The sequence below is a fragment of the Gymnoscopelus braueri genome (genome assembly GCF_963280865.1).
Source record: "Gymnoscopelus braueri genome assembly, chromosome: 16".
Lineage (NCBI taxonomy): Eukaryota > Metazoa > Chordata > Actinopteri > Myctophiformes > Myctophidae > Gymnoscopelus > Gymnoscopelus braueri.
In genome coordinates, this window is record NC_137616.1 from 31,550,004 (window position 1) to 31,573,405 (window position 23,402).

Below are 23,402 nucleotides of genomic sequence, written 5' to 3' on the forward strand. Positions count from 1 at the left end.
TATTGGATTGAGTGTGTATGTTTGGAATTCTTATTGCGACCAGTGGAAAACATATAATATTAGCACTCGCACTACTACATCTCATTGCATTGAGATGGGGTAGACTCAGATAGTATTGACCTGTTGGCTGCTTAAAATGCATCTCGATCCATCAGATTGTTGACCGCACGAATGGAGATGCGTATCGAATTGTTTCAGACGTTGAGGTGCATACCCCTCAATCTTTTTTTATTCCACAGACATCAATTAATAGAGAAACCAACTCATTAAACATGCTGTGATCAATGGAGGCATACTGATGCATCACCGTTGGGGAGGGGATGGTTTGGCTGGTGAAAGCAGAGTGTAGGCCTGTGTTTATTGTACCTGAGTTGTGTTGATGATGCTAGCTCCAACAGAGCTGTCATCACAGCTCTCCAAAGCGAGGTTGCACTGTAACCGTACACAAGAATTTGTCCATGCCGACCTAAGAAATAGCTTCCTGTCATGTTCACAAACAGTTTTAACAGTTATTTGTGACGGTCAACCCAAACATTAATTTCCTTGCAGCCAAATCCACACTAAGCACATGCCTAAATCTAGTATAAGTTATAACCGTCTTCCTGTTTCCCATGGTTCCCCAGTGGTTCCCATTTAACAAATGCCTCTAATACTACAAATATTATCTTCCATTTGTAAAAAATATTTCTGTTCATACACCAGCCACCCCCCCCTCTCTCTCTCTGTCCCTATCCCATACACCCCCTAGCAAATTGCGCTAATTCCCTCAAGCATCTCAAACTCTGTCGTAGTAAAGTTGTCTGAAGAAGCAAGAAAAAGAGGGAACGAATGAACGAGCGAACGAATGAGAGAATGCACTGGAATTCAGACTGTGCTGCCGCCCACGCTCGTTCCCTCAGCAACTCTTTTCAGGAGGCGAGCGAGACGCCACTTTGAATGGGTGCGGGAGGTTTTTCCGCGGCTTTGAAGCCTGTGATGCCTCTGTGAGCGGGTGGGGGGGATTTAGGATTAGATTCACACGCGAGAGGCAAAAGGCAAGATTTATGGATGTGCATGTTGTGAGTGTGCATGCGTGGGATCCATTGCATTAGCACTACCAGAAATAGTCACAGGGGAAGTGAGTATGTCTACAGATTGCAACCTCAAATTTTCAATTAGAAGACTTGCCATTCAGCTGCATGTCGGTTACATCCTAATTTTAATAAAGAAAAATGCAAGATGGAAGTGATCTGTTCTCCATAAAATAAAGACAGGGAAAGGGCATTCATATAGATCAAATCAACATCACATCATCACAACCAAATATATATTTCCGGTAACCGCAAGGCTCGCCCCAAAACACACAGGCCCCCATTCTTTTCACGGACCGCTCGCCCCGAGCAGTTCTTGAATTTGTTTTACTGAGGGTAAGGTTAGGGTTAGGCATAGTTTTACTGAGGTTACGTTTAGGAATACGGTTAGGTTTGGGCATAGTTTTACTGAGGTTATGTTTAGGAATACCTCGTACCGAGGTCGCCGGATTTGGGCGAGCGTTCTTGTATTCATATTTCCGGGTAGATTGATAACGGCGGTAGTGTCGCATTGGAGCAATATTACTTATTAACCTTATATCTTGAAGAACAGGACAGGACATGATATTGTAATATTGACTTTTACAAATATATTTTTTTCCAAATCGTTGACAAAACTATACATAGCTAATGTGTGGACACTTAATTTTATGTAGTGTAGATGTCCATAGACATTCTGCCCGGAAATACCACTCTATATGTTTGTTTACGAACATTCTGATCTGGTCTATTCATGACTGCTAAAGGATACCACCAATGTTAGTTTTTTTTCCTCATCTTTTTGTATTGATATAATCTATTGTTGTCAAAATGTGGACAAGAAATCAAATGGCAAACACAAACGATACTTTACAACAGCTAATAAGACAAGTATTGCACATGATTAAAGTAACCATAATTACAATGTACTGACACTAGAGGTTTGGGCCCTGACATCTTTGTCAGAGTAGCCGTTGTACCAGTCTGTCTTTGTCCCTTTTGTGCCCATATATGGAAATCTCCATGTGTCTGTCTACCTGTATCCCTTTTATGCCCTTTATGCCATTTCTCTATCTGTCAGTCCTTGTCCCTTTTATGCCCATATATGGAGATCCCTGAAGTCACCTATATAACCTATATGGACATATCGGTCGGATCAGCGGTTCTGGACAACTGCATATATCCGAACGACTCGGCGGCGGGCATCGCACTCCCTCGAGTCCTTGTCGATGCCCGCGCCGCCGAGTTTGAAAACGGTATGCACATGACCATATATGGGCATAGCGGTCGAATCTGTTGCTCTGGACAACCAGATCTCCATATATGCCTATATATGGGCGTTTATCGGGTTTGTTTATGGTTATGTTTGAATCATATTGACATGCCTATATATGGGCGTATCAGGTTTGTTTATGTTATATCTGAGACATAGTGACGTGGCCGTGGTCCGCCTGCCCGCTCGCCCTCCCATTAGCCAATTATAATATAGGAGAAAGGAGAGGACAATACATGTGGTAATATGGTAATTTGAATTAAAATACAGTATATTATTGTGCAAGTTACCTGGCATCCCTATTCCCTATTTTTCAAAATGATTAAACATTTTTATAAAGTAGTGAAAACGGCAGATGAATGCATGCGAGGAATGCATGAATGATGATCATTCCTTCCTCACATTACGTCTTTTTGAAAGTTAGTGAGCTATTTTTGCTACTATTGCCACGACACAGAAAAAATAAGTCATTAATTTATGAAAAACATAAATTAAAGCAAAAAGAGGAAATATAGAGAAAGAAGGTTTCTTCCCGACAGTGTAGATGTTTTTGTAATGCTGTATGTACCTCTTTAGTGTTGGTTGCAAAAAGCAAATTGAAGTTGATAAATGTTTACTCACAAATGGCCGAGCCTAATGTCAGTTCAATTAAAAATGAATCACAGACGGCCATTAAACAACAGCAGCTTAATTTAGATGAAGTGCTTTTTATTATCTCCTGCCGACAACAGAGGACAATGGCTTTAATTTACGCTCAAGTTCAGTGCACGCTCATGTATATGTAAGCGCCGTTTGTAATGAAAAAGGAAAGTTCTGGCCGAGCGGGAAGCTCTTCTCACCACTGAGGAATGCATGAGTTGCAGATGGTGATCATTCCGCTCACATGACGTCTTTTTAAAAGTTAACACAGCATGGAAACATACTGTAGGTGTCCCCGTGATGGATGTCAGGGTATCTGCACGCAATACACACACACACACACACACACACACACACACACACACACACACACACACACACACACACACACACACACACACACAAATGTCTGTCCGTGCAGGCAGTGTTTAGGAATGTTATGATCTAGTCTTGAGGTGCGTGTGTGTGTGTGTGTGTGTGTGTGTGCGTGTGCGTGTGCGTAAAGACATACAAACAATAACTTGTTAATAAAAACAAACTAACTTTTTTTTCTTTAATAGTATTTGCTATAAATGACTTCTTGTTGAGGTGTGTGTTCCCCTTTCATAAAACCCTGAGTCACTGGGCTTTCAGACTCTCAGAGGCCCCATCTAACAGCTGAGCTCAGGTTTCACTGGCTTTAGTGGTCAAATGTTGCATCACACTCACCACTGTCCTGTATGACCTCAGCTGCTTGACCTGTGTGTGTGTGTGTGTGTGTGTGTGTGTGTGTGTGTGTGTGTGTGTGTGTGTGTGTGTGTGTGTGTGTGTGTGTGTGTGTGTGTGTGTGTGTGTGTGTGTGTGTGTGTGTGTGTGTGTGTGTGTGTGTGTGTGTGTGTGTGTGTGTGTGTGTGTGTGCACTTTTCCAAAGTGCTCTACAATGTATGCCTCAAGACTGAGTTATACTATATCGGGTTGTGCACCAAAAATAGCAGATTTTGAAGTTCACGATGCATTGCGAACTTGTAGATCTGCTATTTTTGGTATAAATCAGGTGTCACATTCACACACGGCAGAGGCAGTTAGGGGGTTCAGTTTCTTGCTCAAGGACACTTTGGCATGATGCCAGTAGGCGAGCAGGTTTAACCATCCAACTCACATTCTCCTGAGCCACTGCCACCCTGTGTGTGTGTGTGTGTGTGTGTGTGTGTGTGTGTGTGTGTGTGTGTGTGTGTGTGTGTGTGTGTGTGTGTCCAATGTGCATCCCTGTGTGTGTGAATGTATGCATGATACATGTGCATCCATAACACTCGTCTTTCCTGTTGCAGTCATTTTATATGCACCGATTGCCACTATGTTATTGCTCTGAATTCAGTGAGGCACCCACAGAAAACCACTGAGTGATTCCCATTTCATCCAGCCCTGAGTTTAATCATGCAGATGAATTCTCCTCATACAGTAGGCTATATAGAAGCTCCCATGGGGGCTCATTTACTGCCATACAGAATGTGCTATTGTGTATGGAAGCTAACCCAGGCTCTAGCGCACTCCTGTGAGACTTGTCCCTGGTAGGCATTCTCTGGCCCAGAATACTTAGCAAACTCTGTTACCTCTGCCACTCCGTAATTACCTCAATGCACCACTGGGACAGTGTGGGAACTGGGACAGCTGTGTGTGTGTGTGTGTGTGTGTGTGTGTGTGTGTGTGTGGGACAACCCTCTATCCACAACTTTTTTGTGTTTGTATGTCAGGGATGCCTCTGCTCTCTCTTTGTAACTCTCACCACTCTGTGTGTGTGTGTGTGTGTGTGTGTGTGTGTGTGTGTGTGTGTGTGTGTGTGTGTGTGTGTGTGTGATAATGAGGTTGCGTAACAAGGCTTGGTCCATGGAGACTTGGAGAGCCTAGTTGAAGACTTGTAATGCGTTAATAGGTCAGAAACACCCCGCTGTCCCTGTATGTGTGTGTGAGGGAAGCCCTTTGTCTCTCTTGTCATTCTCCATTTGTCCATCTCTGTCTTTCAGTTTAGTGATCTGACCATCTTTCGTTTTTGATTAAATGCGTTCCCCCCTTTATTCCCTTTTCTCATCAACAAAGACGCAGAAACAGTTGAACCCCCAGCATCCATATGCTGGGGGGAACATTAGCCAAAGAATCGCAGATCTACAAGCTCACAACGTGTCGCATTGTGGCACGTTGTGAGCCTGTAGATTGGCTATTTTCGCTGAGCGACACCGTGGTTTGACGGAGCGTACATTAAGCCTAAATCCTAAGGGGTCTCCTCTGCCGTTTGGCATTGGTCAGGATAATCCCAGCCCTGTAGCTCTAGTTGCCCCAGCTACAGCTAAGCTCTGCGGTTTTATGGGAATTACTCAGCATGCTGCTTATGGTCCCTGTTAATCACAGTGCACAACGCATAATTCATCCACTTTTATAAGCATTATAAATACATTACAATCACGTCTAAGCATATTTATTTCTATTAAGGCCTTGGTGAATTATGGTCATAAATAGGGTTCTGACCCCACACACGTACACACACACACACACACACACACACACACACACACACACACACACACACACACACACACACACACACACACACACACACACACACACACACACACACACACACACACACACACACAGAGCCTGGCAAGTGCAAGCACAACCAGTGTTGACACACAAGCAGCTTCATTTAAACTGTGTGTGTGTGTACCTGTATTACTATACTTGTGAGGCCATTACGTCCCGCACAAGTAGAATTTCAGAAATAGACATTGTTTTGGGTTATGCCGATTTATACTTAGTTGCTCGCCAATGTTGTGCACCGGAAAATAGACTTGCAACACATTGTATGCTTGTAGATCTGCAATATTTCAGCTACTTTCGATGCCGCCCTAAAGTTCTGATGTCCTCACAAGTATAGTACGAACGTTTGAGTGTGTGTGTCTGGAGGGAGGTGTGTGTGTGTCTGGAGGGAGGTGTGTTTCCTCCTGGAGGGAGGTGGGTGGGTTTCACCTGGCAGATGAAGCCATGGGAAGAAGAGGTTTTTCTCTCGAGGCATTCCATGGGAAGATGAATGACAAGTCTCTGACATCACTACCGTGGGAGTGTGTGTGCAGGTGCCCTTGCAGGTCCAAACATGCACAAACTGTGTGTGTGTGTGTGTGTGTGTGTGTGTGTGTGTGTGTGTGTGTGTGTGTGTGTGTGTGTGTGTGTGTGTGTGTGTGTGTGTGTGTGTGTGTGTGTGTGTGTGTGTGTGTGTGTGTGTGTGTGTGTGTGTGTGTGTGTGTGCGCGAGTCACCAGAGCAGGTGGATTGGAGGTGTGTGTGAGAGGAGAGGGAGAGAGTGTATGAGAGCAAATGCATGTGAGGACATATGAGTGGGTAAGTGCACCAGTTATTTGTGTGTGGTGGGGGGAGATGTGCCAAGAGACAGGTGTGTGAGAGAGTGTCATTGGTGCAAATGGTATGTATGTGTGTGTGTGTGTGTGTGTATGTATGTATGTTTAGTGTTGGTGCTGATGATTGACTGTTAGCGGTGAGTCAGCCCTCACCAGAACAAGATTAATGTGGATCTGACAAGACTTGACTTACTGTGTGTGTGTGTGTGTGTGTGTGTGTGTGTGCGCGTGCATGTGTGCGTGCGCGCGCGCATCTCTCCCCTGGTCTGTGTAATTTATGAGTGTATTAAACCAATAGATAGTGATTCATGATGACCAGTGCAATGTATCACTCAATGACATGATGTGACAACACCATTCACACGTTCACATTAAATGAAGGACCTCTGCAGTACTGGTGCACACACTTTAGCCAAGTTGAAGGTAAACACCATATAGCCTAAATGTTACATTTAGGACAGCATTTTGTGTGTGTGTGTGAGTGTGTGAAAGAAAGAAAGAAAGAGTGTGAGTGAGTGAGAGAATTTGTGTGAGGAAATTACCCAAGGGATTACTACAACTCTCTCTGTCTATCACCTCTCTCTCTCTGGAAAATCTGGAGGAGAATGAAAGTCAGTGCACATCCACCTTCATGGGGAGATGGATGGACGTGTGTGTGTGTGTGTGTGTGTGTGTGTGTGTGTGTGTGTGTGTGTGTGTGTGTGTGTGTGTGTGTGTGTGTGTGTGTGTGTGTGTGTGTGTGTGTGTGTGTGTGTGTGTGTGTGTGTGTGTGTGTGTGTGTGTGTGTGTGTGTGTGTGTGCGTGCGTGCGTGCATGTGGCCCATGTTCACTTTCGCACAGTGTGACTACTGTTACTCCAAATAATTAGATATATGTTTTAGACAAATTACCTGTCGACGTAAAGGTTAATAAGTCCCCTCTTTCTCTGTCTCTCTTCCTCTCTGCCCCCCCCCCACCACCCCCATCTCTCTCTATCCTTCCCTTCCTCCATCCACCCCTGTCCTCTAGCTGTATATACTGGACCACATAGGGTCATGCACTCATCATCAGCCGTCAGCTCTGCCTTCTACTGCTGCCTTACAGTGATACCTAGTGGATGCATTTAGAACTGCACACCCTTCCATTTCTGACAGGGAAACACCTTTAGTCCTCGCACTGTAATTTCTGGAAGAAATTTGACTCAAGATTTTACATTAACAATAATAATAATAATAGTAGCTCAGATTGATATAGATTTATATATACCCAAAATCGCTTTACATAAAAGAAAAGGAAGGAACCAAGTTTAAGAAAAAACAAAACAATAGAAAGTGCTAGACTAAAATCGATAAATAAAATAAATTAATAAAATAAATTAAATTAAAAAATTTGCCTTTCAGAAATCAGAATTGCCAGGCAAGTCTTTCGTGTTGCCACAAAGTGAGTTTGCTTGGGGCACCGATGGCCTAGTGGTTAAGGCGCATATAGGCTCTAAAGCTGCCTGACAGTGAGTCGCAGGTTTGATTCCCGAGTGTGAAGACCTTTGCTGCGTGTCACTCCCCGTCTCTCTCTCCCTGTTTCCTGTCATTCTCCAATAGAGGCAGAAAAGCCCCCAAAAATATCACCACGTGTTTTTAACAGTTAAAATGTGACCAGGGCTGTTGTGTTTGGAGTTATGTAACAGCAGCACACAGCTCTTGTGCAGCGGAGCAGTAATTATATAATGACATGTCTTTATACAGTCTAATAACCACCATTACTCTGCTACATCCCTCCATGGCTCTAGTCTGTGGGTCAGGCTGCTCTAACCCCCACACTGACACACACACACACACACACACACACACACACACACACACACACACACACACACACACACACACACACACACACACACACACACACACACACACACACACTCTCTTTTTGTCGATGTCGTGTGGAAACCTCGCATTGCGATGCGTTGTGAGCTTGTAGGTCTGCTATTTTTGCTTCTTTTGTGCAGCACTCTTGTATGATGAATTAGGGCATTCATTTATGAAAAAACGTTAAAAGGTGGAGATGAGTTTTCTGCCCAACAGCAGCGTTTTACAACCTTAACCATTTAAGCACTATGTACGTTGTATGCCAAAACCTTAAATGTTCTTCTATAATGCCGTGCCCAAAATAGGGCACCAGGGTTAATGTGCTTAGGCATGATTTATACTTAGTCGCCGAAGATTGTGAGCTTGTAGATCTGCCATTTTCTGCTACGTATGTTGCTATCGCTGCTCGTCTCTTCTGAAATTCCTCTACGGTTTCTGCCTTCTCTTTTCGATGACGACTGCCAGTGCTGTGCCAAGACAATTCAAATCCTTCAATTTGAATATGTGGTTTTGTGGAAGACTTGATGTTTGTTGTTGTTATAGTGCAAGAGAATTGTAATAGATCAAATAGAACTGCTTTGAATCTTAAAATGATGATTTTCCTATCCTCTTTTCTCCATGTCCTCCTTTCTTGTCCTGCTCCCATATCTCTCCTTGATTCACTGTCCCTCTCTTCCTCCTATCCCTTCCTCCTTTCTTCTCCATCATTCTCTTCTCCTTTTCTGTTCTACGTCACTTGCTTTGCCTAAACCCCTCTCCTCTCCTCTCCTCTCCTCTCCTCTCCTCTCCTCTCCTCTCCTCTCCTCTCCTCCTCCAGGCAGCTTCAGGACCTGCAGAGACAGAAGGAGCAGGACCGCGAGCGTCTTGAGAGGGAGAGCCTGGAGCGAGAGATGCAGGAGCGCGAGCGTCAGGAACGCGAGCGCCAGGACAGGGAGCGTCAGGAACGCGAGCGCCAGGAGAGGGAGGCGCAGGCGGAGAGGGAGCGCGCCGAGCGCGAGCGCCAGGAGCAGCAGCAGGAGCGCGCCGAGCGGGAGCTGATGGAGAGGGAGAAGGCGGAGCGCGAACGCATGGAGAGAGAGAGGGAGCAGCAGGAGCAGTTGGACAGAGAGCAGCAGGACTGGGAGCGAGGGAGACGCATCTCCAACGCCGGTGAGTGACACACCTGGGTCTCCTACTTAATTAACACACATAAACACAAACATAAATGCACATCCATATATACACAATGGCTCAAACATTCACACATGCTCGCACAGACTTTCTTCTTGTGTTTCTGCTAAGTAGCACAGAGGAAAATGACATTGTCTAGTGGTTAATCGTACTTAGTGGAGAGTAGGGAGTCGATTGGGGCCGTTTCTCAGCTTAAGCATTGTAAAATGATAAAGAAAGATGCACCAAATGTGCAAAATTGTGCCATCTTTGACTTTGATCACAAATGCCGTGGACAGGAATGGAAGGATGCATTAATCACTTAAGCCCTACAGTACAGGATATTCTTTGCTGTAAGACGGATAGTGAAAATAGCCGATCTAAAAGCTCACAACGCATTGTGACGCGTTGTGAGCTTGTATATACTGTAGGCCATTTTCACTATTTAATAAAATAAGGTTATCAGGTCGAAAGTGGTTAACACACCTGAGCGCGCCAGATGGAGAGAGGTTATAAACATAATATACTGTAAGTATTAAATACATTTAAAACATTTTGAGTAAGTTGCCCACAATATCATCGTAATGTGGGTTCCAGGGCAAAAGAACAGTCCCTATACTAATTTAAAAAAGTAATAATAAAAGGCTGTGTGTCTATCCATATCAGAGAGCTAACTTCAGCTAGTCTAACTAGCCTTGTTAGTGCTGAACCCCCATCTCCTCGAGTGGATCCATCTGCCCATGGGCTGGACAGACACAAGGAACAGATTGTTGGGGCAGTGGGGCATGCAAGAAAATGTGTGCGCGCCGCGCGTGTGTGTACTTGTATTACCATACATGCGAGGACCAAATGTCCCAACAAGTATAATGTGGACGACCACAAGACATTTGTTTTATGTAAAAAAAGAAAAAGATTTGATTGTGTGTGTGTGTGTGTGCTCAAATACGCGAGACGCACACACACACACGCACAATCATTCAAACAGACATGCACACTTGACTTCATTAAGTGAAACGCTGATGAAGGTTTTAATAATGAGGGGATCAGAAGAGGCAGGATTACACAGCGTTTGATATCTTACAATGATAAAACAGTTTAGTGCAGAGGACAATATATCACACTGGAAATGTGCCCTAAAATCTTCCCTTAATTAACTTTTCTTCAAACCATTTGGCAGTGTCTTTAGGCTCATATCCAAAACTATGTATCTAAAAAGGTCCAATCTTTTTTCTTTTAAGTATTTAAATTACAGTATGTCTTTTAAAAGGCAGCGATTTCTGATGGAATATAACGACTTTCTAATGACTTTCCAAAATCCGTGTCACAGCTCCAAAATGAATTTAATACTCAAGTTTGTCACTCACTGTCAGCTTGTACTCAGTCAGCTTGAAAATTAAAAAAGCCAATGTTTTCAAAACAGGATTAAAACCAGCACACAGTAAAATCCTCAGTGTTGGTGTATCCATTTGTAACTCTGAGACTGTACGGGTCCATTTGGTTATATGTGTACAGTTAAATCAACACTGAGGGTGTTGCCGTGTAGCGCTGGGAAGCAGGTGCCACAGGTGGCTGTGCTCTGATTTTAATTGGGCCCATTGTGAGTCCTGTCAGAAGCAAACTGGCACTGTTTCAGGACTGGGTCAGTAGGGGAGGCAGCGTTGCGTTGCATGCTATGTGCAGTACGTTGGCATACGCATGTGTGTACACACAGCTCCTTCTGTGCATGAAATGGCAGGCAGTGACTAAAAATACATTGTTAGGGAGAGAGCTAGAGACCCCCCTAGGTAGAGTGTGTGTGTGTGTGTGTGTGTGTGTGTGTGTGTGTGTACTGTGTACGCACGCACACATGCATGCATGGGCATATTTGTGGCCATGGCCCCAGGACAGGGGGGAGAGGCCTCCACACATGTCAAACACAATAAGACTTAATTACGGTAGATAACGTACACACACACACACACACACACACACACACACACACACACACACACACACACACACACACACACACACACACACACACACACACACACACACACACACAAACGCATGCATGTAATGCATGTTAACATGGGTCTGTTTTGGGTTTGCTGTAACTAAGGTTGTGATATAATGTTTAACGCTTCCTAGTTGTCTCTCTCTTTCAGGATAACTGTGTGTGCGTGTGTGTGTGATTCTTTCTCACAGCCATGGTTGCAGCTACTGCCGTTCACATTTACTGAAGCAAAAGTAAATGAATGGAAGCCCTAACTCTGGCAAAATAGTCTGCTTCTGCTGTGTGTTGACCTGTGAGGAGCGTCAGTACCAGTGTGCAAATTGTGTAGCAGTATTCTCCTACTCAGACTGAGTGACAGTCACAGTATGCACAGCAAAATCCTCATTGTTAATTCAACTCTGAGAGTGTACACATTTATCCGAATGGACCCTGCTCTATGGATCTGACTATATGTATGAACATTATGGGGAGGTTGAAATGTCAGAGATGTGTGCATTCAGCCGTCCCAGTGCTTAGTCATTTTAATCCACTTAAAGGGACACTGTCGTGCCTTTGATGTGCATTTCAGGTCATTGTTTATGATTATCATCGACTATTGAAAGTAGGGGTGCAACAGTTAATCGAACCAATCGATTTGAATTGATTATGAAAATAAGCGATTGTAATAAAGTCATTGATTTATCTTTTGATGAAAGATAAATAATTATCTATGTAATTTTTTTAATACAGTAACAAAAATAGCAAGCCTCGATGCGACACATTGTGAGCTCGTAGATCATCTATTTTTGTTATTTTTGTGCGACACTGATGTATGACAGTATACAAGATATATGACAGTATACAAGTATAAATTATTGGTGTGTGAGTGGTTAATCACAGTAAACGATGTGTTTATATGCTTTATTTTCTCAAGTACCCCCCTAAAAAAGCTGTTTCTCGATTATTCAATTAATCAAAAAAGTAACCAATAGAATAATCGCTATGAAAATAATCGATATTTGTAGCCATGAATGAAACAACAATATATACAGTACTACGATAATTACACGAACATTTCATCGCAGTTTTGGTGGTGTTTTAGAGGGCCCAGAAAAGACTGCTCAGTTGTATGGCTCTTATTGGATCATCAGCCCTAGGCTACAACAAAGATAAAGTGTCCCTTTAACTAAATATAATTTTTCCCACTAGATTATGCTGAGGGGGAAATTTCTCTATGGGCATTTCAGTTTATCTAAAAGAAGCTAGCTAGCATTAGTTAGCATCAACCCTCGATCCTACCATTGCGTACAGCTAGACAGCTGAACGAAAGATTATGCGGAAACATTTACCCCAAATCCTTGACCTGGTGCAACGTGCATGCGTTTGATCATGAATTACAATTACTGTTGTGGATGTTAAAAGTTCACAGATGGGTAGTAATGGATGTGTTTTGGTTAAAGGAGGATGTTCAGTTTGTCTCAATGGTTTCCTGCTGTGGCTTTTTAGACTTTTGTTTGGTCAAATGAATTAGATTTGGTTGAGGTAGTGTGGGACAGCTAAGCTGAAGTTTTGATTGATTGATTGATTGATTGAATACTTCATTACCAAAATGGTAATTAAGTATTAAGTAATTACTTAATTACTGGTAGACTTCACATGTAGAACTGACACAGACAGCATACTTCAGAGGCTTTTAACAGGTGCAGGGGATAACGGTAATCAGCACAGGTGCAACTAATGTTCCTAATAATCAGTAGCTGTTTCACGTAAAGACACTATTACAGTAACAGTAGTGGACATACAAGGTTTCCACCGTGCATCCGTGTGTTCAGTCCTATGTAGCATCAGTCAGTGTGCTCCGGTCATGTGTTGATTATCCTCGGGTGGCAGAGCAAAGCTGGGGGTCTAGTCACGTGATCTGAGAGGGGGGGGGGGGGGGGTGTAGAGAAAGAGCTGGCAAAGAAAACATGAGGAAGGGTGGTGAGAATGTGAAGGGGCCAGAAGTTAGGGATGAAGGAAGGAAAGGAGGAGAATGGGGAAAAAAAGAGGAAGACAAAGGTTGAAAGAATGCAAAAGACGGGAGGAAGGAAGAAGGAGAGGCGTAGAAATACAGAGAATGAATAGGAGGTTGGAAATGTGATGTGTGTGTGTGTTCATTTGGCAGGACTAAAGGAAAGTCAGAGAGTTGAATGAACTACTTAAGCCCTGCCTGTACTTCGTTGTACGACGAATAGAAAAAAATAGCCGTTCTACGAGCTCTGCTGTTTTTGCTGTTTGTGAGACGTTTCGGCTATAATGATCAAAATAGGGACAACGGGTTAATAGAGGGTTATTTAATAACTAGTGCGAGAGTAGTAAACTGAAGATCACTTTGAAGAACAGTGGTTCTCAAAGTGGGGTTCAGGGACCCTCAGGGGTTCCTTGAAGGGGTTCCAAATGGACCCTTTACAGGACTGTAACTCTGAGAGTGTACCAATGGAACCAAATGGACCCAATAAATGGGTCCATTTGGTTCCATTTTTACACTCAGAGTTATGGGGTCCTTGAAATTAAAAGGTTTGAGAACCACTGAATTAGAAAGAAAATCTGTGTGTGTGGAAGTTCATGGCGATAAACGTTAAATGCACCATGAACATGGAACAAGCCAGCAGCTCAAAAGAGGCAAAAGACTGGAAGAGAAAGAGACTTGGAGATGGACCAGGAAACAGTTCCGAGCTCAGTGGGACAGAAGGAGGACAGAGGATTAGCATCTTTAGCCCCCCACAGAAACCATATGGCAGGTCCCTGGCATTACATCACCCTGTTTATGCTAGGCTAGACATGTAACTCAATACAGCAAAGGTCATTCGACCAGAGCTATTGTACCTGCTAGCATAGCCACATAATAAAATAAAGTAGAGAGGCAATAGAGGCCTTTCACAGAATGTTTGTATACTGTAGTTCCCTGCCTTACAGCAATTGTATTATAAATATTCTATGTATTTATTTATGTATTTTTTAAATTTGTTGTATGATTCAGTATATAAAAATTGTTTTAAAAACTCAAACCCTGCACATAGAAACAGCCTCGCCCCCTTATACTATGGTGCCAAATCACAACAAATTGTCTCAAGGCACTTTACATATAGAGCAGATACCCGATATTGTCCCACCCTGAGCAAGCAATATTTGCGACAGTGGAAGATAAATGTGCATTGTCAGCATTCTGTGAAAGGCCTCTATTGCCCTCTTACTTTTAGCATGTCAAAATACCATTACCATTGTACCTGAACTCACACTGACCTCCTGATCCCAATGATTAAAAAGTCACACGGGGCACACAGTATGTAATGTCCTGTGCACTAACTGGCTGAGCCACCAGGCACCCAGAAGTCAGGTTTCAAAGTGAAAGATATCAGCCAGCTTATCAACACAGCCTAAAAGCCCATTAAATATTCACCACCTTATAGCTGCAACATGAGCCCTTATCACAGTTCACCATCTTTAGAAAATAAATTAGGCCAATTTGAATTGACATGAGCTCTCTGTTCAGAAGTTTTAATGTAGAGAAGCGTATTCATTTGGTTTGGGACAGTCCAAACCAAATGACAGTTTGGGAAAGTCCTCCAGTTATTTTTCACTGAACAGTAGGAATGATGAAATGCTTGCCGTGCACAGTAAAATCCTCAGTTTTAATACAACTCTGATAGTGTCCCTTACGGATCCATTTGAGTTACAAATGGATGAATGAACACTTTACTGTATGGAGACTCAGGAGAGAAGGCTCTGATCTTTGACCACTAGAGGCATGCATGTGTTGCATGTGTTACAGTACAACAGAATGGTGATGGGTGGAAGAGCATTTTCGCTTCTCGGGTGAGTTCAGTGGAGTTTGGTGTCCCAAGCGGACTCATCCCTACAGAATGTTCCCAAGATCCTATGTTCCACTCGTTGTGGGTAGGCCTATATGTCATGCCGTCCAAGTTGGCAAGCCGTGGTGGAGTCATCAAATGCCCTGCTTTAGAGCACCGTGGTGCCAGTTATCTGCTAGGGAGGAAAGGGGTTTTGCTCGCTTACTTTAACAGCATAGATTAGACGTTTGTCTGCCCACTGCCTGCTAGGTGGTAGGAATGTGCGTGTCATTTTGAAGCATGGATAGAGCTGTCTGAGTAGATACAGTACCTCTGGATGCATGTCAGTGTTTCCCCTATGAAATTGTATCATTGGTGTATCCTCTTTTGTCCATATTTTGGTTCAATTAGTGCAGGTGTCGGGACAAAAATAAAGAAATCGTATTTGTATGTTTTATTGTTATTAGCCCAAACTTGAAGCTCAAATTTGAAACACTTGCTGTATGTCTGTGGATTCAAATGAATTTCAGTTTTCCCTTTTGGAGGCGAACCTCCACTGACTGTATATGTAGAGGAAACACTGTCTACTGTGGACAATGTTGTTTTAATATTGGAGTGATATAGAGGGTGACCAGGGTGTCATTTGAGGGGCGTGTTATTCATGGTAACCTCGTCGTGACCCTGATTATTAGCACCTAAAATATACAGTAAAAATATAAAATATGTCTGCCTCTGGCTCTGTGCCCACGATGCTAACCCTTGTCTGCTAATGCAGTAGCACCGTCTCTACCCAACAACCAGGAAGTGAAAGTCTACTGTAGGTTTGCTGGTTTTTTCCTGCTTCATCTGCCCCTTCTTTCTTCTCTCTTCTCTCTTTTCCCCTTTCCCTCCCTCCTTCTCTCTGTCCTGACCTGTTGTCTTTTCCCCCTGTGTGCACGATGGCTGCTTCTTTCATTCTATCTTTCTTTCTTTCTACCTTACTCTTTTACTTTTCCCCCTCTCTTTCTTTCTTTCTTTCTTTCTTTCTTTCTTTCTACCTTACTATTTAACTTTTTCCCTCCCTTTTCTTTCTTTCTTTCCCTTCCTTCGCTTCCATCTCTTCTCTCCTTCCTTCCCTTCTGTCCTGTCTTGTCCTTTACCCTGTTCTGTCCTTCACACGGTGTGCGTTTTTTAGCCTTTGAAAGCACCCTGTGCACTCCCCAACCGGCTGAGTACAGCAAGACCTCCTCCACGCCTGTGTCGCCGTCCAGCCCCAGCTACCCGATCCCCGGCACGCCCTCGCCTTCCTCCACCACGCCCCCGACCCCGCCTCTCAGACACTCCGCCTCCCGATTCGCCACTTCGCTCGGCTCCGCCTTCCACCCCGTCCTGCCCCACTACGCCACCGTCCCGCGCCGACAGCCGGCCCTGCCTCAGGCTCCCGCCCCGCCCCCCGCACCGCCGTCAAAGTCTGTGGTGTGGTCGGCGTGCAACTTCACCCCCCTGCCCCCCTCGCCGCCCGTCATGATCAGCAGCCCCCCAGGCAAGGCCGCCGGCCCCCGGCCTCTCATCCCCATCCCGGCCCCCTCCCCGCTCACCCAGAAGCCCCCCTCGCCCTCCCCCAACGGCCCGCCCATGTTCCCCGCCCCGTCTCCGGTCACCATCCCGCACGGCCACACCCCGCTCGGCGTCACCTGCCCCACCCCGCCCCCCCCCGCCCACCCCGCCTCCCCTGCCCTACTCCGTGGCCCCCCTCCCTCCCTCCTCCTCCTACGTCTCGTCTCCCCCCTCCTCATCCCAGGCTCCTGGTGTGCCCTCTCCCTCCACAGCGCCCCCTGCTGTCGCCGCCGCTGCAGCCTTTGCTGTCGCCTCGGCGGAGCACCTCTCGCTTCCCCTGGGCCTGGGAGAGCCAGAGACAACGACAGGCCCAGAGGCCCACTCACCTCACGGGGGCTTCTCCTCTCAGCCCCAGGGTAAGGCCTCGTTCTCCAGACCGCTGTCTCCGCTTCTCTGTGGTCCGTCAGCTCCTCTCTGCTCTTCTCTTCTCTCCTCCCTTCTTCTCTCACTCTCTGCCTCCTATCGCCCTCCCTCTCTGTCTCTCTCTCTCTCTCGTCTTTTCTCTCGCACTAACTTTCTCTACTGACTCCGACTCACCAACTAACACGGGCCTATAGGGAGCAGGTTTGGGTGGGTTTTCATACTACTGATATGGGTCCAATAGAAGGTGAAGTCACCCACAGAGGCTCCGACCTCAGAACCTCAGGACTATTTTGCCTTCCTTCTCGGAAGAAATCACAGGATTTTGGCCTTTTATAAGCTGACTCTGAATCTGATTTCTCTTTGGTGACTTTGCCTACTCACCTGGTTTGTGGGCACAACTCTTTGCATCAAATTCAGCTCCTGTCATGTCTGTGTTGGCTTGTATGACATCTGTTCTGTTTGCATATCAATAGCTATAGGTGTAGAATCGTACCCGTGGTCTTCCAGTTGCTTCCATGTGTTGGTCAAGCCCATCTAACTTCTGTGACAAACCTTGTCCATGTGCTTGCTCATTATGCCCGATGGCTCATTGGATTTGAGTCGTTTTTGGTCTTTCAGCATGGCATGTCTTCAATGTTTACTCACCTTTGTAAGGATGTGCTGTTGACCTGCTATAGTAGCAGTACTTAAAAACCTCACTGACATTTTACACATTTATTTTAGACCCCCACCTCCAATCCACCTTAAGGTGCAAAATGTATTTTGCCGCAGTTCATCATTGTAATGTTCTCTGATCACGCCATCGCCTCTCATCAAACCTTAAGTCTACTCTACAGTATTCATTTCCACAGTGTTGCTCATTGTGTGTCAGCCCCCAACTTGTGACCTTTTCTGTTTTGTAGAGAAACACACTAAACTTTGAAGTCTTGTTGTTTAATTCAGCCTTAGTTGTCGGCAGCAATCAATTAAATACCTCCCCCATTGAACTTGAACCAAAGATGTTTTTTAAATGTCAAGGTACATTTTAGTAAGTGTGGTTCATACAGTCTAGTCTATGATCCACCAAGCAGCAAGTATTAAAAAATACTTTTAACGTCACATTTCAGTTTAAAAATCTTAAAAGCTGCTCTTTTAGGAAGTACTGTGTCTTAAGAGCACATGGTGATCTGTGATATTATATTGATGATGGGAAGCTGTCTTTCTGTTTTTACAGAATGCTTATATGTGCAGTCATGTCGATGTGAATGGCACCGTTTTTGTGCTTGACTTCCAATAAGCATATTAATGAAAAAGAAAAAAATCTGCTCTTTTAGACAAAGCAAATGTTGTCTATTATTTTATATGCAAATGCACCAGTGTTCCACTGGCCTTTAGCCCTTACCCATTCTCTCTACTTATTAGTAGCTAGAGGGGGTGTTCTAATGACCTTTGACCTTTGGTTTCCTCACACTGATTGGTTGGACGGGATACAGCTGACCGGGCTTTCATTCATCACATTCCACCATTGAGTAACGTGATTGATTATAAAATTAGGTCTATGAGAAGCTTTCATTGACCAAATTCTACCAATGAGCAACATTATTGATTGTAACATTAGGTCTGTGAGAAGCTAGAGCAAGCCAATTATTAGGAGCAATATAATTATAGAATGTTAAAGATGATATCAACGGAACAAAATAAATTATCCTCTTATTGCCGATAGTGTCATTCCAGGAGATTATGTTAATGAGCATAGATTTGTAATGGATGAACTATATAAATAATAATTAATGATAATAAATATACAACGGTGGCCCATGTTTTAGGGCACACACAGAGAAGATATTATTGACCTAAGCACAATGACAGCCAAAGTTCCTGTGTTGATTGTCTTTGCTTATTATGTGTGTGTGTGTCCATGCGCTAAAGTTGTGTCATGTCTAAACTTGTGTGTGTGTGTGTGTGTGTGTGTGTGTGTGTGTGTATATGTATGTGTTTTCGTTCACTCGCTGACTGCTTCTCTGGTGCTTTGTTTCCATTACTGCTGATGGAATGAATATATTCCAACAACCAGGTCACTGCTACTACTCACTACTCACTCACTGCATGTTAGATGAGAAAATGATATTTGCATTGACGTGGCATGCCTTCATACATGTACTGTACATGCCTGGTCCATGTGTTATTTTCATCAGAATAGAGCACTTTAAAGGTGGTGTGGTTTTGTTTTAGTGGCTGTTGTTAAACAGCTCTATATTCAGATAGTAATCATTGCTATAGACTGTTTGTTCGGTAATGGGGATATCCCCATCTCTCTTAAGTAAACAGATAATGCATTTTCAGGTTGGAATACCAATTTGATCCAATCAGGAGAGGGTGCCCAACAGGATACAAAATAAACAAGTGAAATTGGGCATGATGAAACAAAATAATTTGCAGACACAATTTGACCTGGAACACTATTAAATGTAAACTGATAAATGTGTTCTCTCTCCTGGGAGAACCCCTGATAATGAACAAACACTCTAGCATAAGAATATAGAGCTTTAACTTCTTAACAAAATACTTTTTGTTTTAACCCAAAAATTACAGCACCTTTAATGCAACATGAAACTAGACACTGCTATGGAGACACTCCTATTGCTTGGCATTATGGTCGATGTAAAAACACTCCATTGGAACATATAGGTTATTTATGTATATAAAACACTGCATTGGAATGTGTATGTATGTGTTTATTTATTTATTACTATTTTATTAGTATAAGTCGGATAAGAACATATTTTGATAATTAAAATAAAAAACTAGGATAAGGAGTTCTTTGTCTACAGATGGAACTGAACTGGTTTCACAGACACGGGTTAAGCCAAATCCTAGCTTAAAAATACAGCTCTTCTTTTTTCTCCAATGGCAGATTTGCATTGGACCATGAAGTCTGAGTCTAGGGTTTTAATCCATGAAACTGGCCTTGTAGCATGAAGCCCTGAAAGGTCATAGTTTTCAACTAATTTGCTTATTCTCCTCCTTCCCTCTCTGTCTCTCTCCGCCCACCACCCCCTCCTCCTCCTCGCCTCCCCAGCGCCAACGGACTCGGTGCAGATGCTGGGGCTGACCGCCCCCACCCCTCCCCCGCCGCCCCCTCTGCCACCCTGTTCCACTGTGACCTCCGCGGCGGCGGCCGCACCGGCTGCTCCCCCGAGCCCCAGCACCCCGGCCGGCCACCCCCCTCCTCCTCCTCCCCCTCCCCCTCCTCCTCCCCCTCCCCCGCTGCCTCCCACGCTGCTGGCCACCGGTGGTGTCGGGGCCACTCCCCCTCCTCCTCCTCCTCCCCCCGGGCCCCCGCCACCTCCCGGAGTTCCTCCCGCGCCCCCGGCCCCTCCTCTCCCCGCCGGCCTCTTCTCTCCGGTGGAGGACCGCCCGGGTGCGGGCCTAGCCGCTGCCCTGGCTGGAGCCAAGCTGCGTAAAGTGCCACGGGTGAGCGATTCGATTGGTTGGTTGGTTGATTGATGGGTGTAAAAAACTTTCTTTCAAATGATGAATGTAAACATGCTGACATAAAGTTCGTACATAATGAGATTTACGTTCCGTTCATTGTCACTAAAGGCCTGATTATACTTGCCGCGTCCACGTAGCCATGAGAGTCAGCAGACGTCGCTCTGTTGTCTGGATGTTTTGCCAGCCTGTGCCGAATTTGTCGTCGATGCATGATCCCGATCAGGAACGCAACTCCATGTTATAAACAGTGTTGGGCAATATTACTCAGGAGAATAATATGTTACTTATTACATATTACTCCTTAAAAAACAATATATTATATTACTTATTACTTGGAATCAAGAGTAATATATTATATATTATATTATATTACATATTACTTTTGCTCCCCCCACCCGGAAAAAAAAGAAAAAAGAGATGTACAACAACACAATCTGTTTAGCCAGCTCCTATTAGAACTGAATCAAAAGAGTCACCTATCAGCCAAAAAGGATATTAAATAAAGCAGCAATATCTCTTGACCTTTTAAACGAAATGTTTTCAAAAGGCAGCCAACAAAACCTGAGTAATATGTACTTTCTTTTTTACAAAGTAATATGGTATAATATTACTGTTTTGGCAGAGTAATACCTTACACTACTCGTTACTGGGTAATAATAATATAACAGTATATATTAAAAGTAACTTGTTACTGCCCAACACTGGTTATAAATGTCTTTATAGTATTTTAACAATGAGTTGTAAAGTTGTGGGTAGTGATGCCTCACGCACTACCTCTCCTCAAACAGAGCATCCATGTTTCTGTTCTAGCGCATGTGCAGTCAGCATACTTCAAGTACGAGTGCTCATAAAATCTGAGAGGCACACGGATGTCTACGCAGACATGAGCTGTTGACAGCATTTAAGCCACATGACGCTACCGTACCCTCGTGGCTATGCAGATGTGGCAAGCTATCCCATGCAAGTATCATAGTATGGCTTTGGAGTAGTTAACACATTGAGTGCCAGAGGTTTTTAAAACAGGGTACAGCCAGTGCCAGCGTTTTTAACAAATTTTCTACCTTTCTCAAGTACTCACAAAATATTTTCCGTGATCACCGTCCTCACGGTGATCTCCTCATTACACACACAGGGGTCTCGTAGAATCGGGAAACAAAATCCGTTCCATAGTTGCAGCCAGTTGAAAATAGTCAAAAATACATAGTAATAAAAAAAAGTACACAGGAGCCGAGATACAGGCTTTTAAAGTAATAAGTTAACCAGGAAGTGGATAGGAGTCTAAATCTTTGAAAAATGATATCTCCTGGTGCTGTGTTAATATTTTTTTTTCTCAAAAATGGTTGGATTATGAAAAACGGCCAGGGCCGTTTTTGGCACTCAATGTGTTAAAGGGGGGTTGTTACCCTTGGCTGATATTGTAGTATGTTTTCCAGTTGAGGTTAAAAAACATGGCAGGCTGCATTTGACTGACCTTATAGTAGCTACACCGTGATGTAAGCAATACAGCCGCAGCCAATCAAATTAATAATGGGTGTGTTAGATTTAAGTGTGTCAATGTGCATTGTACACATTGGCACACACATAAATGTACTAACACACCCATTATTATAAATGTTATTAGCGTTTACTAGCCTGCCATGAACTGGATAACAAACTGCAAAATCAGCCTAGGCTTTCATGGCCCTTAAAGGCAAGGGTAAGGCGGCTAATTGCACCAATGAGTTTACATGCCTACAAAGTAAACACCCGGATCCACAGCTTGTAGGAAATTGGGTTCAGGAGCCACAACCTTATAATTGATATGGCAACTTTTTAATCAGTGCATATCTCCTGTCACCTGAGGTCATTGTAACAAAGCGTTTGCAGTCAAACATTAAGTTTGTAATCAATCAACAGCCTCAAGCGACAATCAGTGAAAATGCAATTGTCTGTAATGGTAGAAAGTGCAATGTCGGGGTGCCGATAGCCGAGTGGTTAAGTCGCGTACCACATTGGCTCTGGTAGTGTCCCGGGTTCGATTCCCGAGTCAGGCGAACCCTTGCTGAATGTCACTCCCTGGCTCTCTCTCCCTGTTTGCTGTCTCTCTACACTGTGAAACTATCAATAAAGACAAGAGAAACTTGGAAAAAATTAAAAAAGGATGTGCTCTACTTAAACATCAAATATGACTGGGGAACTGTGTGTGTGTGTGTGTGTGTGTGTGTGTGTGTGTGTGTGTGTGTGTGTGTGTGTGTGTGTGTGTGTGTGTGTGTGTGTGTGTGTGTGTGTGTGTGTGTGTGTGTGTGTGTGTGTGTGTGTGTGTGTGTGTGTGTGTGTGTGTGTGTGTGTGTGTGTGTGTGTGTGTGTGTGTGTGTGTGTGTGTGTGTGTGTGTGTATCCAGAGTGATGATGCTGCAGCAGCTCTGGCAGCAGCCATGACAGGAGGGGCCAAACCCGGGGGCAACGGCCCTCTACCCGGAGGAGGGGGTTTGATGGAGGAGATGAGTGCCCTACTGGCCAGAAGGTACAACTACACCATGTATTAAACTTCTTCTCATGGTGTGTCTTCATCCAGAGATGTGCAGAGTAGACAGGCGTATTATGTCAACCTGGTTCCAGATATTTGATCACAGCGTTCACTGCTCCCCATGTGCTTTTTCATGTATTACAAATGAATCCTATTCAGAAAGTATGACGTAGATGTCGGGTGGAAACCTTGTCCAAAACCGTTCCTTTTTTTATTATTATTTTGAAAATGATTTAAAAGAGTGAAAATAGCAGATTTACAAGCTCGCTTGCTATTGTCACTCCTGTGACACACGAAATATGGAGATACAAGGTTTCTAG

At 44.1% G+C, this 23,402-nt stretch overlaps 1 protein-coding gene across 1 annotated transcript in view; it reads left to right on the forward strand.

Annotated features, from left to right (window-relative positions):
• Positions 1-23,402, forward strand: part of enah (ENAH actin regulator) — a 152,805-nt gene that overhangs the window by 119,241 nt on the left and 10,162 nt on the right. The window contains 5 exon segments of the mRNA XM_080452976.1: positions 9,008-9,339; positions 16,319-16,830; positions 16,832-17,096; positions 20,162-20,556; positions 22,958-23,079. Coding sequence (XP_080309102.1) covers positions 9,008-9,339; positions 16,319-16,830; positions 16,832-17,096; positions 20,162-20,556; positions 22,958-23,079 — 1,626 coding nt within the window.